Below are 17,553 nucleotides of genomic sequence, written 5' to 3' on the forward strand. Positions count from 1 at the left end.
CTCGAGTGTGTATGGGGTGTACTGGGCTCTTGAGCCGTGGAGCTGTGTATAAATTCACTGAGATTCATGTGGGACAGTGAAAGATCAGCCAGTAATGCTTGCTCGCAGATGGCTGGCCTTCACTGAGGCTGTGCTCCCAGGATGAGAAAGAGCAGAACTCCCCACGAAATCACGGCAGGGCCAACCCTGACGAGAAAGCCCACCACTGTCATTTCCGTGCTGTCTCACAGTTTGTGTCTGGTCAGGACTCTCTGGGAGAACTCAGTCAAGACAGTGTAGGGGATTTTCTCTCTTCTGCAAAAGAGGCCTCTCACCTCTGCCCTGCGCTTGTGGAGGAGAGGGGAGCTGGCCTTTCTGGTAGGAAAGATCTGTTTGTAGAGACTGTAGTCACTGGATCTTCCAGACTTAGAGCCAGGCTTGTCAGGCTCGCACATTTGGCATTCCGATGGCAGTACTGTGGTACTGACTCATGCTCGGCTCTCCAACAGGGCCTGTCCCTTTCCCCACTCCGTTCATAAACAGCCAGGAATGCTCCATCTCCACTCAGGTGTTTAGTTTTTCATTTTCATCTAAACACATCCGGCTGAAAGCATGCGCAATGGTGGCTGTGATGGCTAGGCCACAGCACCTTCTGCTGTAGAATGACTCCTCTGTCTCCCTTGATGAGAATGGATCACTCGAGGCAGGGCCTTCCTGAAAATGTCCCTCTGCTACATCCATCTTACACGAGTCTCTGCTGGTATCAAGGAGCTGATATTTTCCAAAGAGAAATGGTAGCTCACGCGGTTTTATTACTCAACAAAGCAGAAGAGGGCCTCCCTGAGTTTCTGTCGCTTATGAAAGACATCTGGCCTTCATCACACTGACTGTGATGACTCTGCCTCTTAAGTCTTCATAACAAACCGTAAGGGGGAAAGTCAAGGTTTTTTGTTTTGTTTTGTTTTTTTAATTTTCGAGACAGGGTTTCTCCTTAGCTTTTGGTTCCTCTCCTGGAACTAGGTCTTGTAGACCAGGCTGGCCTCGAACTCACAGAGATCCGCCTGCCTCTGCCTCCCAAGTGCTGGAATTAAAGGTGTGTGCCACCACCGCCCGGCTTAGGGGGAAAGTCAAGGTTTTTATAGGAAAGGATATTGACTCATGTTGCTGCCCCTTGTGTTTAGTCTGCCCATTATCTTAGCAGGTTTCTAGGCTGCTTGGAGAAGATTCCTGGGCTTTATATTTTAAAATAATGTATTCTAGAAGTTCTTGCTGGTTTAGATGACAAAAGTTCCCTTCTGGACTCTCCACCCTCTTGGGAACAGTGATGGACAGCTGTTGGTAGGTGATGGGTCAGGGATGACAGAGGCCTGGTGAGGCTGTCCTGCTCTTCAGAAGGATTCTGGCAACAGCTCTGATTCGAATTATGTCTGAGGAAATTGCCAGGAGGAAATAAAAAAAAAGTTATGTGTCTTGCTACTAGTAAAAGAAATTCTACATGCCGTTGTATTAAATCTGTTTATATCAGGCTAGCAAGTGATAGATGGGTTTGTTTGGGAGGCTGAAAATTCTGGTCATGAAGGAAAGATTTCATATCATAGGAATATAGCATTTTATGGGACAACCTCCATAGTCCTTCCCCAATTATATTTTGCTCTAGTAACAAAGCTTCACTATGTTTCTAAAGTATTATTTAACAACTCTGTGGTCATAAATTAAGTGTAATTATAGGTGATGACAACAATAATAATAATGAGAGTGATGGCTGATGGCCATAATAATGGTGGTGGTCACCATGGTGATGGGTGACAATAGTGGTGATGATGATGGTGGTGACAGTAGTGATGATGATGCTATGTTAATGATAATGGTGCTAATAATGGTGATGATGGTGGTGGTGATTACAGTAATGATTTTTTTTTAATGCGAGATCCAACTATTTTTTTTTCTGTCTGTTGGTTTTGTTTTGTAGCGGTGTCCTTGGCTCTTGCTTTGAATGGAGTCTGCACGAACACTATTAAATTAATAGTGGGAAGGTAAGTTCCAAGAAGAGACAAATGATGGCTTATACTACCAAGTTAGCCTGCATGGGGACCATGACACTGGGTAGGACAGATTCCAGGGTGTCCGATTTTCCCTTAAATGGTTGCCCTTCTGGGATTTCTGACCTTTGGTACAGCTTTTCTTTCCTTTGAATTATGAGCTCACTATTTTAGGGAGGAGTTCACTGGCACGAGCGTGTCCCCTGGCTGACTGACCACACTTTCTTCTGGCCTAAGCCTGCTATTGGCCTTTCCAGAGCCATCCACTGCTTTCCCAGCACCAGGCCAGGCTTCTGCACTTGTCAGTTTTGGCCTTTAGCAAATTAATAAGATCACTTCTATATTGCAGTTTCCTTTGGGGCGAGATGTATGGGCTGGCATTTCAGATCTGCTTTTCCGCCACACTCCTCTTACTGCTCCTGAGAAATGATGTCTGGTTTCCATTTCCTCTCCTTTCTCTCCGGCTGCTCCGGTAGAGAGTCAGTCTCTGGGGAGAATGAGAAGCCTGAAGGCCTCTCAATACTACAGTGGACATGAGCTAGAAGCTCCTGGCCTTGAACAAACGAGATTTCATTACAACCTCAGCAATAGGGTGCTAGGCTAGGTAGGCATCAAGGAGTGGAAGATGGGCAAACCTGGGTTAATAAAAGACTTTATACTGCAATGCCCTTCTGGATCCCTCCATGCTTAGCATGTAGTTGGGGTCCAGATAAAGTGCTGATTCTAGGGGCTTACCCCTGGGGTTCTGGTTGAGTAGGTAGACAACGGTTGCCTTGCAGAAACACTGGCTGGGTCCGAGAAACACAGCAAACGAGCGGGTCTGATAGATCCCAGAGCTAGGAGGTTCAGTGCATGAATCCATTTGGGGCAGGAGTGACCCAGTGTGCTGACAGCTTTAGCAGGTGTCACCCGTGTTATCCACATGGCGATCTTGGCTGACTTGCTACAGACTGGTGGGCTGGCATACCTCCACACTGGAATCCTCACTTGAGTAGGGCATTCAAACACGTGGTCAAATGTTAGGCACAGGATTCAATTCTGCAGCTTGTGTTTGCTGACCACGAGTGACCTTGGCAGGAGTGTCATCTCCTTCAGAGCCCTGACCCTGCCTCAAGGATTGGCATAGGCATTATATGACCTGGTGAATGTGCAGCGCCTAGCCCTGTACCCACACTCAAGGATAAGTTAATATTAGCCGTGGTTGCCCTTGAATGGTTCCGCTTCAGGGCCAGAGCCACCCTTCTTTCCTCCAGAGATCTCTGTGCCACTTCTGCTTTAGGCCAGAGACACCAGCCTAGGTTACTGAACTCCTCATCCTGTGTGGCTGAGTGGTCAAGTTTCCCAGCCAGGCTGAGGGCCACAGATTAAGGCAACTGACCACCAAAACTTGGCATGTAGGGGTGTCATGTCCCCGACTCTCAGAAACGGGGGGGGGGGCAGGGTCTAGATTGGTGGAACAGTAGATCAACATAGGACGTTCTTTCTACTTTGCTGACACCGTGCTTAGGTACCTCAGGAAGTCCCACTACTTAATGCTCAAGACCTCAGCTTTGATGGGGTACTGGTTTCCCTTTACAGACGAGGAAATGAGAGTGGGGAAGGCTGAGACCTCCCTCTGGCTACAAAACTAGCCCCAGTTGCAATCTTTCTGACCCCAAAGCCTGAGAATGCCCCAGCAACTGTATGCAGAGGATTCTGGGGGAAACTCCCATTGTTGATGACAGAGGGGCCTTGCAGACGGGTGGGGGTTGTTGGGGGAGGGCAGGGATCAGCTTGGGGTTTGTTGTGATGGCAGCGTTGTATATTGAAAATGTCCATGGTGTCTTTTGTAGACCTCGCCCCGATTTCTTTTACCGCTGCTTTCCAGATGGGGTGATGAACTCGGAGATGCACTGCACGGGGGACCCTGACCTGGTGTCCGAGGGCCGCAAAAGCTTCCCCAGCATCCACTCCTCCTGTAAGTCCAAGGCGAGGGTGCTTTTGTTCTCCTGCTCAGTTTTTGGTGGGGAAGGTTTAAATGAAGAGAATGGTTTGGGTACCTGAATGTCAGCACGGTGCAATTTTTCTTCACTGTGGGGTGGATGGCTGAGAAATATAACATTCCAGGGGCGGTCATGGGAGTTGGCGGTCAAGGCATTGGGCTTTACCTAGTGTTGCATATGTTGCTGCTGTGAGCTTGGAAGGATGTGGCAGGTGACAATTCTCCCCTGGATGGTATGACTCAAGAATTTGACAGTGCAAAGGGAACTTGCCAAGCTCCTGGACACTTCTGTTCAATTCGGCATTGTGTCTAGTATTTTTATCAAGTGAAGGTGAACGTATATATAACATGTATGCATACACATACACACAATGCCTATGAAAATGTGTATGCTTCCATGCACCTCAATATATAGTTTCGCTGTAGGCACTGGAGCCTCGATCAGCCTGACACACAGACTAGTCTGAACCAGCAGCAGCATGGTAGAGCAGGAAAGCCACGGGTCTCTGAATTGTGACACATCCGGGCTCTGCCAGGTCTTAGCACTTTCAAATCACCTTTCTGAGCCTCGGGTCCCACTGTGTTTAATGGAGATAAGTAGGAGTGAGGGGTAAAGTCAGAGATGATGCTTACGAACATTTCTGGAGGTCCATTGTTTTATTTAGTCCCCCGAGTATAAGGCACTTGGGGGCTGGGCTTGTCACTGTCGCTCTCCCTATTGTTGTTTATGACCGGGGCTGGTGTTTCCAGTCACTGAGTGGTGTTTAGCGAATGCTCAGGCGCCAGGTATTGGTGCTGGGAATCCAAAGCCAGATAAGACCAAATCCAGCCCTGGAAGTCCACAGGTGTAGTAGGCTGTCTCTGATGTTGGGGATGTTGGGGGATTGGAGACAGACTAAGGCTGCAGGTGACTGACTGCCTGGAATGAGAAAGGCTCCCGTCAGACTGTGAAGTCCTTGGTTTGCCGCGGGTCTAACCATTGTTTACATTTGGCAAGCCTCTTATCTTAATGGGATTTCCCCCAAATCCTGTGCTAAAGGTGCACCGTACCAGTTAGTGGCTGAATTGAGAAACATCGGACATTTTCCCCAGAGATACGGGAAAGTAGGGTCTGTCGATGAGCTATGGGAGTGACAGACACTCTAGGGGATCATTGCCAGCCCTGTTGCAGCACCGCAACCTTCCAGGTTGGGGCTGATCTCTTCTTACACACAGAACAGTGAGGCTCAGACAGGGTTAGCTGCTGATCTGAGGAAGGCGGCCTCGGGCATGGTGGTGCTTTCGGCCTTTGGAAGATTTACTGCAATTCAGTGTTCATATGCCGTGTTAGTTAATGCCTCATTTCCTTCTCCATAGCTAAGAAGATTATGGCAAGTTGAATACTGTCCCTCTTCCTCTAAGTAAACCCAGTCCTTAGTCCTAGAACTTATAAACATGACTTTATTGACTTTATTTTTTTAGGGTTGTAGTTAATAGTACTGTAATAAATATTAGAAATTTGCCAAAGGACTTACTTCAGGAGTTCTCAACACACACATGCACATACACACACACACACACACACACACACACACACACACACACACACGCACACACCCTGACTACATAAGAAAATGGATGTGTCAAATAACTGGACTACTCTGACCATTCTCCATGCATGCTTTTTGCTTTAAAGAAACCTTAGTGTTTAATTACCAAAGGGAATAAAACCCCACTAATTAAAGATATTTAGGTAAACTCTTAGATTTAGGATATTCCCCAAACCAATAATAGATGTTCTTTTTCTAAGAACTTATTTAGTTTTTTTTTTATATATATATGCATTGGTGTGAAGGTATCACATCTCCTGGAACTGGAGTTGCAGACAGTTGTGAGCTGCCATGTGGGTGCTGGGAATTGAACCTGAGTCCTCTGGAAGAGGAGCTGGTGCTCCTAACCCCTGAGCCATCTCATCCGCCCCAGTAGATGTTCTTATGGGAGACAGGCAGAGGATATTGGAGATAGAGGTGGGGAGAAGACTAAGTGAAGACACCCCGGGATGGAGCGATGCAGCCGCAGACAGGGAACACCTGGATCTACCAGAGCTGGGAGACGCTGAAGGACTGGTTCTTCTGTAGAGCCTAGAAGTGTAACCCTGCTGACGTCTGCATTTTCAATTCTGCTCTCCAGAGCTATTCGGGAATGGGTGTATGTTCTGTTACCATATTTGTGACAGCTATTTCAGTGGCTTAGGACGTTTATAAACAGCCAGATCCAATGCCATAAGCCCGAAAGAGTGGGCTTCAGAGCCACCATACACTGCTTTGCGATGCCACTGAAGTGCCAATGCCAGGACATGGGGATAGAAGAACGTGCAGCCCAAGGTTACTCCGGGCTTGGGTCAGAATGAGAAAGTGCTTCTTTCCAACCTTGCTATTCTCAGGTCACAGTTCATGTGAGTGTATGTTTTGTGGTCAGGTGCCAGTTGGAAGGGTTCCTGCTATATTCGATTATTATGCCCTTATTGTCAAGGGTTCCAAAGCTTTAATGTTTTAAGGGATCTGGAATAGTATCTAAGGTGGGGGTTAGCTCCTATAGGTTCTCCATCCACTTCATTGTAGGTAGGTTTACTCAAGTCCTCTCTTGTTGACATTGTGTTGTTTCTTGTAAATGTATGTATTGTGTGTGTACATACACATGGGTGTATATAATCATGTGCACACGTGCATGTGTGTGTGTGTGTGTGTGTGTGCGTGTGTGTGTGTTGCATATGTGGAAGCTAAAGGCTGACATACAGTATCCTCCTTGGTTACTCTCTGCCTTATGCTTTTACCTGGAGCTCAGTGATTGGGCTAGGCTGGTTGAATAAAAAGCTACTGAGATCCACCCATCTCTGCCTTACTGGTCTGTCATTCCAGATATGCATCTCTATGCCCAGCTTTCTTTTTTCTAAAATACGGACCTGGAGATCCTAGTTCAGCTTCTTATACTTGCCTGGCAAACACCTTACTAACTGAGCCATCTTCTTATCATTATACTTCTTGATTACATTCTGCCCCCCACAAAGACTTACTGCTTATGTTACATTCTAAAGGGTTTTTAAATTTTAAGATCACAAGGACATAAAACCTTTCCTAAAATAGAAAATCTGAATCCTGGCTTTTCAAACATTTGAGGACTGTAGCATAGCTTAGTGCCTGTTGGTGCATTTGAACTTGGGCAGGAAGTAGCTCTCATGTGCATACCTCAAGCGGGCAGACTCTGGACCTTAGAGATTAGTAGACAAGTCTTAAGGAAATGTTTATTTTAGATGTGTGTTTCTCCTCCTCTGACAAAAGCCAGCTGGCTTTCTCACAGGCTTCTTCTGGCTGCCTGCCTTGCAGATGTGGCTGGCAGGGCTACGTGCTCAACAGGCTTTTGGGCAGAGACTGTTATAGATGCTCCTTAAGATGCTTGTTCAGTCTTGCTGGCAGACAAGAAGTCCGTCACAGTCTCTGGGTTTTGATGACGTTGTTTGCGTCTGTGCTCTTTCCCCTACTTGTGACCAGGCAGTGTTATCTTGAAGTGAGCTGCCTTATCCAAAGAGAAAGCCATTAGTGCTGTGCCCTGGGGTTCTTATTGTCACTCTTAGGACGCCTCACGATTGGTGTGACTTTTTACTCCTCAGAAGGGATGACCTCAGCGGACCCCATTTTGTTACCAATACTCTATGTTCCTTACAAGATCAGTTTTCCAGTCTAGACTTGAGTGACTGGATGAGGCGGATCCCAGGCTAAAGAGACCTGGGCGGGGCCTCCTCTAGTCACAGATTGCTGGTAGCTGGATGCCATCCACATTCTCATATCATCCCGGTGAACGCTTGGTTGTTCTTCAGTCTTAAGAACAGATATCAGTTTGTTTTGGAAAGAAAAGAGCTTGGTCTGAATCTCCCTTATGTAGCTGAATGGCTCTAGTGTGGTGTGTTCATGCAGCAAGCAGCAACGCCCATAGCAGCATCCTTCAGGGGATTTGCTCTGGGAGACGGCCTGGGTTTCCTTGACTGGAAGAGCAGAGACCGCAACTGCACAGAGCAAGTGGTTTGAAATTTAGAATTCAAAGAAGCGTTAGCATTGCGCCTTCTCCAGGGGCTGACTATGAGGGTGTTCAGAACAGGGAATGGTCTCAAGTTTTGATCGGCTATCAGTTCAGCTTCTGGGAGGAGGGAGAAGTCGGAGATAGCAAACCATAGTCCTGTCAAGCTGTCAAGAAACCTCTGTCCTGAAAAAAATAGCGGTTGTCAAGAACTCCTTTCCCCCTCTGGTGAGAGCAATAGCGTCCAGATGGCAGCACGTGAGCCACTTCCAGCCACTGCTCCTGTCTCTAGTCACTCTGTACTGGAGCATCAAGATGCCCTTTCATCCACTGTTGTCCACAGTGGTTTTCACTCTGTGAAATAGAATAGGGGCTACATAGTTGTGAAAGGGACATAGAGCCCATGGAATTATAGTGATGATCTGCCCTATGTGGAGAAAGATTAGCAGCCTTGCTGGTACCAAAGCAAGGGTATCACAAAACATCGCTAAGGCAGGATACCTATATAAAAGAGGGAAGTAGTGGACAGAGGAATTGTGGGGCTGAGAGCAGTCTAGACTGCATAGCAAAACTCTTGTCTTAAATCAGCTGGGCTGGTTAGATAGTTGTTTTTTTTTTTGTTGTTGTTGTTGTTGTTTGTTTTTGTCAACTTGACACAAGCTACGGTCATCTGGAAAAAGGGAACCTTATTTGAGAAAATGCCTCTACAAGATTGGCCCATAGACAAGTGTGTGGGGACATTTCCTTGACTAGTGATAGATGTAGGCAGTACCACCCTTGGGCTGGTGGTCCTGGGTGCTGTAAGAAAACAAACTGAGCAAACCACTTGGAACAAATCAGTAAGCAGCACTCCTCCATGGCTTCTGATTCAGTTCCTGTCTCCAGGAACCTGCCTTGAGTTTCTTTCCTGCCTTCCCTCAGTGGTGGGCTGGGATGTGGAAGCATAAGCCAACTAAACTGATTCTTCCAAGCTGCTTTTAATCCTTGTGTTTATCGCAGCAATAGAAAGCAAACTAGCACATCATCCTACCCACTAAGCAAACAAGCAGCTAGAATAAGACCAGTGCACTCCAAACACACACACACAGACACACATGGTCTTGTTTGTTTGCTTTTTAAATGGTGCTGGGAGTGGAATCCAGGGCCTCAGTATTGTCAAGCAAGTGCTGTCCCGCTGATTTGCATTTCCAGCCCGGGAAGTCTCATTTCTAAACAACTCTGCATAAAATAGGGCACCTCTGGCTTACAGGATGCATTTTTATGGCAGAGAAGGTATAAAAGCATATCGATTATAACTGACTTTGTGAGCCCTTGGTCTTTAGTGGATACTGGGCTGCACACTGGGTGGAAAAGGCAAGGAAGGCAAACTCTAGAGTTGGGATGCCTTATGATGCAAGTGGAGGGTGATAGAGGAAGGTCATTGGCTAATAAAGAAACTGCCTTGGCCCATTTGATAGGCCAGCCTTTAGGTGGGTAGAGTAAACAGAACAGAATGCTGGGAGGAAGAGGAAGTGAGCTCAGACTTGATAGCTCTCCTCTCTGGGGCAGATGCGATGAAGCTCTGACCCAAGATGGATGTAGGCTAGAATCTCCCTGTTAAATCACCACCTCGTGGTGCTACACACATTAATAGAAATGGGCCAAGCAGTGTTTATATGAATAGAGTTTGTGTGTTGTTATTTCGGGGCATAAGCCAGCCAGGCAGCCGGAAGCCGGGTGGCAGGAAGCCGGGTGGCAGGAACGCAGCCCGCAGCTCCTTCAACAGGGGGGACCTACAAAGGGAATCTGGGATAGGGACGGCTTCCAAGAGGGAAATCTCCATGGTTTCTCACCAGAGAGCAACACGAGTTATGTATCTTGAGGTTTTTATGCTCTTAGAGTGGAAATTCAGGTTATCAGTCATTTCCATGAGGGTCCCCAGGTCGCAGTGTGCCTGAGGCACGTGTGGGGGAGGTGCTTTTTAGGGCTAGCCTGAGTCACATGAGATCCTGTCTTAAAATAAGGACACTTAACTTTTGCTCCCCTGCCCCTTTGTGACTTCTTAAGGACCCATTCTCTACCACTGGTCATCTGGAATGGCACATCCCACTCGACTTCTATTTCTGTATTTATTGTCCTGGTCACTGGATGTGTCTTTTTAATTGGGAATTTTGTCGCTCCTACTACTGCGCCCCCTGTTTCTTTTCTAGGTCTGCATAGGCAGATACCAAGTCACTCTTTCGTTATCTCCCCTTTCCTGTTGTCTGTCATCTTTGTCGGCTTCTGTTCACCTTCTTGGAGATGTAAAACCTACAGAACCGTATAAAGTTCTATAGAACTGGCATTAATTTTTTTTCTATTTTTAATTTCTAAGAGCTTTCTCAAACTTGATATTTTTAACAAATTTAATACCTTGTTCGTTTTCTCACAGACGGGATAAGTCTTATCTCTGTGTGTCTGGAGTTTCTCCTTGCCTTCTCTAATCTCCTCACCTGCTGCTCTGTTCAGAGACCTGCTGTTCTCAGCCCTGTGTTCTAACTTAAGGATGGATGAGCAAAGCTACTTAGACAAGGCCCATTAGCACTGCCACAGGTGACCGGGAGGGAGCAGCACTCAGTCACGGGCCCTGCTTGTTAGCATCTGGCCTTCGCCCTGAGTCTGTTGCATCCTCAGGGAGGGCTCCCTGGTTTTTTCCAGAGGCGTGACAGGGCTCCAGGTGCTATGCAGAAGACCTTGGTGCTTCTTGCATTACCCACTAGACTTTTGTCAGTCACCGTATTTTCAGTCTGATTATTCCATGGTTACTCCAAAGCCCAAACCCAAAACGTCGAGACTCAGGTTGTGGGTGACTTCTGGGCCTTAGAGGATTAGGAGTGCGAGGCTTGACCTCTCCTTACAGGACCTCTCTGCTTACCTATTCCTGCAGTCCCGACTCATCTGCCTTTTATTGTACCTGGTGCCTCTGGCTCCATAATTAGCAGGATCCCATGGGTTGAAAAGGCTGCTTCTTACCATTGCTATCCCCTATAGCCAGGACGAGTGAGCTGCTATTTTCCTCAGCTCGGGAAATTAGCAGCTTTATCGCTACCTCCTTCTCTTCTCGCTCCAGTGGGAGTGGAGTTCAGGCATTGACAGGTGGAATCCACATTTTGCTTGAACTTTTCAGGGTTCTCCAGAACCATAGAACCAATGACTGTCTTTCTGTCTTCTTTCTCAAGACATGTATTTTCGGGAATTGTCTCCTGAGACTGGGGTGGCTAGTCTTAGGTAAGGCAGGCTGGCAGGTTAGAATTTCAAGGAAAAGTTGATGTTACCATCTTGAAGTCAAAATATATCTGATGGATCATCAAGGTGGGATACCCAAGATGACACTGTTTTCTGTTGTTGTTGTTGTTGTTTTTTAATTGTAGAATCTCTTGTAGCTCAGACTGACCTTGAACCCAAGCTGAGTATCTGGGTGATTGTCTGGATATTACCTGTGTGTGCATGTATAGCCAAAGGCAATTTTGCTGATCTTCCTGCCTCTATCTCAGAAGTGCTGGTATGACAGGCAGGCCCCATCTTATCTGGTTTGTAAAGTGCTAAACATCAAAACCAAAGCTTTGTGTATGTCAGACACAAGCTTTACCGCTGAGCTCCATGCTCCATGCTGGAAACTGAAGCCAGGTGCTTACACACAGTAGGCAAATTACCTACCACAGAGCTGTGTTCTCAGCCTTCTGTGTGGTGCTGCTAACTACAAATTCTTTCCTATTGAGGAAACCCCAGTCTTCCCTATTAAGGTTTATAGCTGATGGGAGGAGCCCCACTAGCAGTGCAGCATGAAATCAGAATATTTAAAGTCACCTGACTGTAAAACTGGCACTTCCCAGGAAGCAGCAATGTTTAGCGTGGCTTGGATCAAGCCACTGGCAACTGTCATGAGCCACGCTGATATAAAGTTAGCCACCATTCTGCTGCTCCACATCGCCACCGTTTTGAAGTCAGAAATATCACTAGGATGCTCCAATGCCTTCAGCGTAGATGATCCGTTTTCTGTTAGGTTCCTGTTCAGCCTCAGTGGTGTTTCTGACAGCAAAGTCCTTGAAAGCAGGGTGTGCACCAGTGTGTCTATCTTCTCAAGCTTAGCATCTGGGTATTTGCTCTTGGCAATGGAATCTAAATAGGTTTTAGGTACAGCTTGGGAAATGATCGTAAGATCTCATCTATGCCAGGTTGAACTCCATCAAGCATGAATATTCAGTGTCATAAAGCAGCTGCTGCTTAAGTGGCTAGGCTGTCTTTTGCATGGAGAAGGAGGAACCCTGATGATTAACGACACTGTTTCGTCTGGCCTTTTGCATAGTGACTGTTCATATATCTCCCTATTTGCATATCATCTGCTTGCCTTCATTTCCTCTCGTCTTTGGGGTTAGTTGGTAGTGTTTTCCATATTCTAAGTTTTTTTTTCTTTTTTGGGCCAGCTAAATGCTTTGTGATGTTTTCTCTCGTTGTGATGGAGATGTTTGTTTGCTCACTAGTTTTCTTGATGGTACCTTTTGATGAAAAGTCGGTTTAGACTTTGACTAAATCTTTCTTTCGTGGTTATTACTTTGTACTGGACAAAATTCCCTTTGCTACCCTGAAATTGCAAAGATACCTTCATTGTTTTATTTTTTAAAAATAAAACTTTATTGTTGGAGCCAGAGAGGTGGCTTAGTGGTTAAGGGTGCTGGTTCCTAGTACCCATGTCAGGCAGCTCTCCTGTAACTCCAGCTTCGGGGCATCTGATGCCCTCTCTGGACCTCTGTGTGCACCCACACCTGTGCTTAACACATGGCATGCACACACACATATAAAAGTCAATCTTTTAAAGAAAACTTTATAATTATTGTTTTGACTCAGAAGCTTTTCTCAAATCAATTTTTGTAACATAGTGTGAGGTCGAGTTGGAAGCTGATGTATTTCCGTATTGAGATAACTTTTCAGCTTCCTTTCTTGAAAAGACTTCCATTTCTCCATGAGATTGCCTTAGTGCCTCTGCAAAAGTTGGTCGAGTGTTAAAGAATGGGTCTGCATCTGCACTATGCCTGCCATCCGAAACTCTGTGCTGGTCCCCTGAGCTGAGCTCACCCTATTGGTTACCATAGCAGCACAAAGCAGGTTGAAGTCAGGCAGTTTGAGCCCTTCCTCTGTGTTCTTTTTTATCAAGATTGCCTTTGGCAATTACAAGCCCTTTCTTCCTCTGAGGCCTCCCAGGAATGGGACGGAACTGCCCTGAGGGAGAGTAGATGTCTCTTCACTAACAAGTGTTCTGCTCCATCAACAGCCTCTCTCCACATTTATTTATGAAGTTCTTCTGTGGAATACTTTTTATAGCTTTTGTTGTAAATAACTCGTGCATTTTCAAAAACTGGTCTTGGGAATTTTTTTGTTTTTTGGTTTTTTTTTTGGTTTTTCGAGACAGGGTTTCTCTGTGCTTTTGGAGCCTGTCCTGGAACTAGCTCTTGTAGACCAGGCTGGTCTCGAACTCACAGAGATCCGCCTGCCTCTGCCTCCCGAGTGCTGGGATTAAAGGCGTGCGCCACCACCACCCGGCGGTCTTGGGAATTTTTATGGAAATAAAATTTACTTATGATACAGTTACCATTAAAATATTTTCTGGTATATGCTTATAGTTTATTGTTTGTTCATGGGGTTTTTATAAGTCCTCAGACTAGGACATTTCTGTCATCCACAGAGAAAGCCTGAAAACATTAACTCTTGTTCAGTTTTCACCAACCCAGAGTCATCAACCTACTGGCTGTCTATTCCACATAGTCAAATACATTAAGTCATATAATATGCAGTTTTGTGTTAAGTGGTGTTTCATTTAGTGTAGTGTTTTCAGAGTTCATTGATGTTGCAGCGTTAATAAATCATTTATTTTTAAATATTTTGCTAAATGTTGAGAATTTCAATCATCCCCCAATTCCTTCAGTTCTACCCCTTCTCTACCAACACAACTTTGTGTTCTCACTGTTTTCTTTAAACCCATCATCAGTGCTACCCATTTGTTCTCGGGTGTGTGGCCACCCCCCAGACTTGGTTGATCTTACAGGGAACTGACTCTCCCTTTCCCAATCTATTCCCAATAGCTCCTCAGCAGCATGGGTTAAGTCTACCTCCCTACCTGAGTTCTGCATTCTGTCTGCTTTGAGCTTGCATGGGTCTTGCACATGGTCTCGCAGCTGCTGTGAGAATATCTGTGCAGCTGTCCTGCTGTGTCTGGACAATGCTGCTCTATTATAAGCATCTACTGCCTCTGGCTGTGCCGGTCTTTTCCATACCCTCTCCTGTGGAGATCTCTGAGCCTTGTGGGGAGGGGTGCATCATCGATATTCCATCTGAGGCGGAGCATTCCACAGTCCTAAAATGTCCTATTGTATGGATGTATGACACAACTTATTTCTCTACTTATTTGTTGATGGACACATGAGATGGTTTTAGCTTTGGACTGTGAGACATAATACTACATCAATACCTGTATAAATTTGTGTGGGTGGATACTTTCGGGGTGGTTATTACTAGCTGTGGAATGATGGACCACATGGCACCATTTTCTATTCCCCGCCAGAGGTAAATGAGGTCTCTGGCACTCTTTATCTTTATCCCTAGCTACATTCCATCTTTTGGAGGTGTATAGTGTATTAGGAGGTATAAACCATTGTCTGCTTGTAATTTTCCTTTACATTTCTTTTATGCTTGTAGCTGTTATTTTTCTTAATGCTGTGGAATATCTGACAAACATTCCTTAAGGCAGGAAGGATTTGTTTTGGCTCATGATTCAGGAACTGCACTCCAAGATGATGGGGATGGCTGGCAGCAGGTACATAAGGCACTGGTTAATTTGTGTGGGTAACTAGGAATCAAAGAGGCTCCATCCCAAGTGGGGGCCCCACTCCTCTGGCCCTAAGTCTGCCAGCCAGCTCCCACCTACATCCAAAAAAAAATATCATAACCTCGCAATACAGTACCACCAGCAGGGAACCAAGTGCTTGAAGACTTGAACCTGTGGGAGATACTGCGTGTTCAACTCATACAGCTATTGGTGCTTATTGGTCAGCTTTGTACCATCTTTGGACAGTTTTCTCTGCAGACTCTTTAATAGTTTTTAAGTTGGGCTGTCTCTATTGTGGGGTCTTAAAGGTGAGTTGCCCTCCAGTGTCATTTTCTTAACTCTGCTCCCATCAACTTCTTCTGTGCTATTATTAGCAAAAGCATCCACAGTTGGTCCAGCAGAGGACCCAGCAGTACAGTTGCCTACTGTTCTCTACAATTGCTCGTTTCTCTAAAGAACATAGTGAAGAGCTCCACATTTACTTTGTCTTTAGGAGTGTCAGTGGTGTTCTCTGGTTTCTGTGAGTATTTAAATTACCACCTAAGATCACGCATTTCAGCTTGAAGACGTCCTTTGCTGTTTTTAATGAGGTGAGTTAGCTAGCAACTTAATTTCTCTGAGGACATCTTAAAAGTTTGCCTTCATATTTGAAAGGTAATTGTCCTGACTTGACTGACAGTTGTTTCCTGTGAGCAATTTCAATCTGTGATACTGTTTCTTCCTGGGATTGTTTGTAACCAGAAGCCAGCTATTAACCTTATTAGGTTCCCTGGTATGCAACACGTCTCTTTTCCCTTGCAGTTTTTAGTATATCCTTATCCTTGTCTTTCCTTGTCTTGTGCTATGGTTTGTTTCTATGACAGTTCTTTACTTCTATCGATGTTTACTTTGTTGAGTTTCTTAGGTGTGTACACTAGTGTGCTTCATTGATTCAGGGATGTTTTAGCCATTATTTATTTAAATAACTTTCTGTTCCCTTTTTCTCTTCCACCTGTAAACAGATGTTTCCCTACCACCTGCCAGTTCCCAGATAATGGACTTAGAGGTTGAGTATAAATTATAAATGTTTGACTGATAGCTCAGGCTTATTACTAGCTAACTCTTACATTTTACATTCCTTATTTCTGCTCTGTCACATGGTGGTACCTTTATTAGCATGGCACATTCCTCTCCTGCTCCCTCTACACGTAGATGGTGACTCCTAACTCCACCCTTTTCCTTCCCATCATCCTTAGTTTGATCACCCTGCCTATACTTCCTACCTGGCTACTGGCCAATCAGTACTTTATTAAACCAAATCAAGTACAAATCTTTATAGTATGCAAGAGGATTATTCCACAGAACCTGCCTCTTCTTCAGGGGCTCACGTTGCATTTATAATGATACACTTGGATGTCTCACATTTCTCTGAGACTCTGCTAATATTGTTCATTTTCCCCACTTTCTTCTTTGGGTTATATACTCTCTATTGGATATCGATGAATGCACTAATTCTGTCTCCTGACACTTCTGATCTACCCTTGAACCTCTCTGATGAACTCTTCATTTCAGTTACTGTACTTTTCAACTCTAATGGTTCCTATGAATTCTCTTTTGTGTTTCTATTTCTTTGTTGACATTTTTAGTTTGTTGTGGCATTTTCATTTGTCTTGTTTTTTTTTGGCACATGATGTGACACAACATCATGACTGGGGGCACACGCTAGAGACAAGCTGCTTAACTGATTTGGGGGTGGTAGCAGAATGGAGTTGTTCAAGGACTGTAGCGGAGTAAATGAATGCAGACAGATTGTAAAACATATACACAGCTTTAATGGGGAAATTAGACTTACAGTAGCACGGTTCCCGTGGAGAACAGGAAGCAGAAGGGGCGGCTGGGCGCAAGCCCGGCAGATTTATAGGTAAACATTAGTCCGGGGCGAACACGCCCCCAATGGGCTGGACTTGGACTTATCCCTACATCTCCCCTTTTTGTCTAAATAAAACAGAACTAAATCAAATACAACTATATACAATAATAACAAATAATGAATATAACAAACAATATTGAAAACAAAAGTTTTGCTAAACATTCTATCTCAAGGAGTCCAAATAATATAGAGAGTAACTACAATTATATAATCTTCAACTCCGTCAAAGATCTGAGAAGGGAAATAAATATTACTTACCAAACGAGAGATATCCAAAATGTGCAACAATTGACAGAGACAACTGACTACCTGGGCAATCACCCAAAGTCTCGTTTGCAAGGTTGAGTCAACCAACTTTGGCTAAGGCCTAACATAACTGACATACCATCATTAAAGACAAGGAACTTTTTTAGAACTATCCTACCCTGTCTTGGCAGGATAAGACAATCCTGTTTCGTCCACTTAGGGATATTTTGTATCTTTGTCAGAAGTTGAGGTATGGGTTTTTCTTAACCCAAAGGCCAGTTCTGCCAAGAAGACAAGTTCCCAGTGGAGTGTCTTTGGTGCTCAACATTCTCTTGGGAGTAGAGTGGCGTTACCAGGAGTAATTGTGTCTCGTTGGCACAGAATTCTAGGTTAGATTAAAGGCCATTTTCTACAGCTCTTCGAAGAGGCCAAAGATTATATTATCTATACTAAATACAATCTCTATGTATCTAAAAGACCTGATTAACCTAAAAATAAATATGACAAACAT

The 17,553-nt window shown here is 45.0% G+C and overlaps 1 protein-coding gene across 1 annotated transcript in view; it reads left to right on the forward strand.

Annotated features, from left to right (window-relative positions):
* The window catches only part of Plpp4 (phospholipid phosphatase 4), a 121,416-nt gene that overhangs the window by 63,783 nt on the left and 40,080 nt on the right, over positions 1-17,553 (forward strand). The window contains exons 4-5 of the mRNA XM_005351355.3: positions 1,949-2,012; positions 3,851-3,975. Of these exons, the coding sequence (XP_005351412.1) occupies positions 1,949-2,012; positions 3,851-3,975 (189 nt within the window). The remainder of the gene's footprint in view (positions 1-1,948; positions 2,013-3,850; positions 3,976-17,553) is intronic.

This window comes from Microtus ochrogaster, chromosome 8 (assembly GCF_000317375.1).
Source record: "Microtus ochrogaster isolate Prairie Vole_2 chromosome 8, MicOch1.0, whole genome shotgun sequence".
Classification (NCBI taxonomy): Eukaryota; Metazoa; Chordata; class Mammalia; order Rodentia; family Cricetidae; genus Microtus; species Microtus ochrogaster.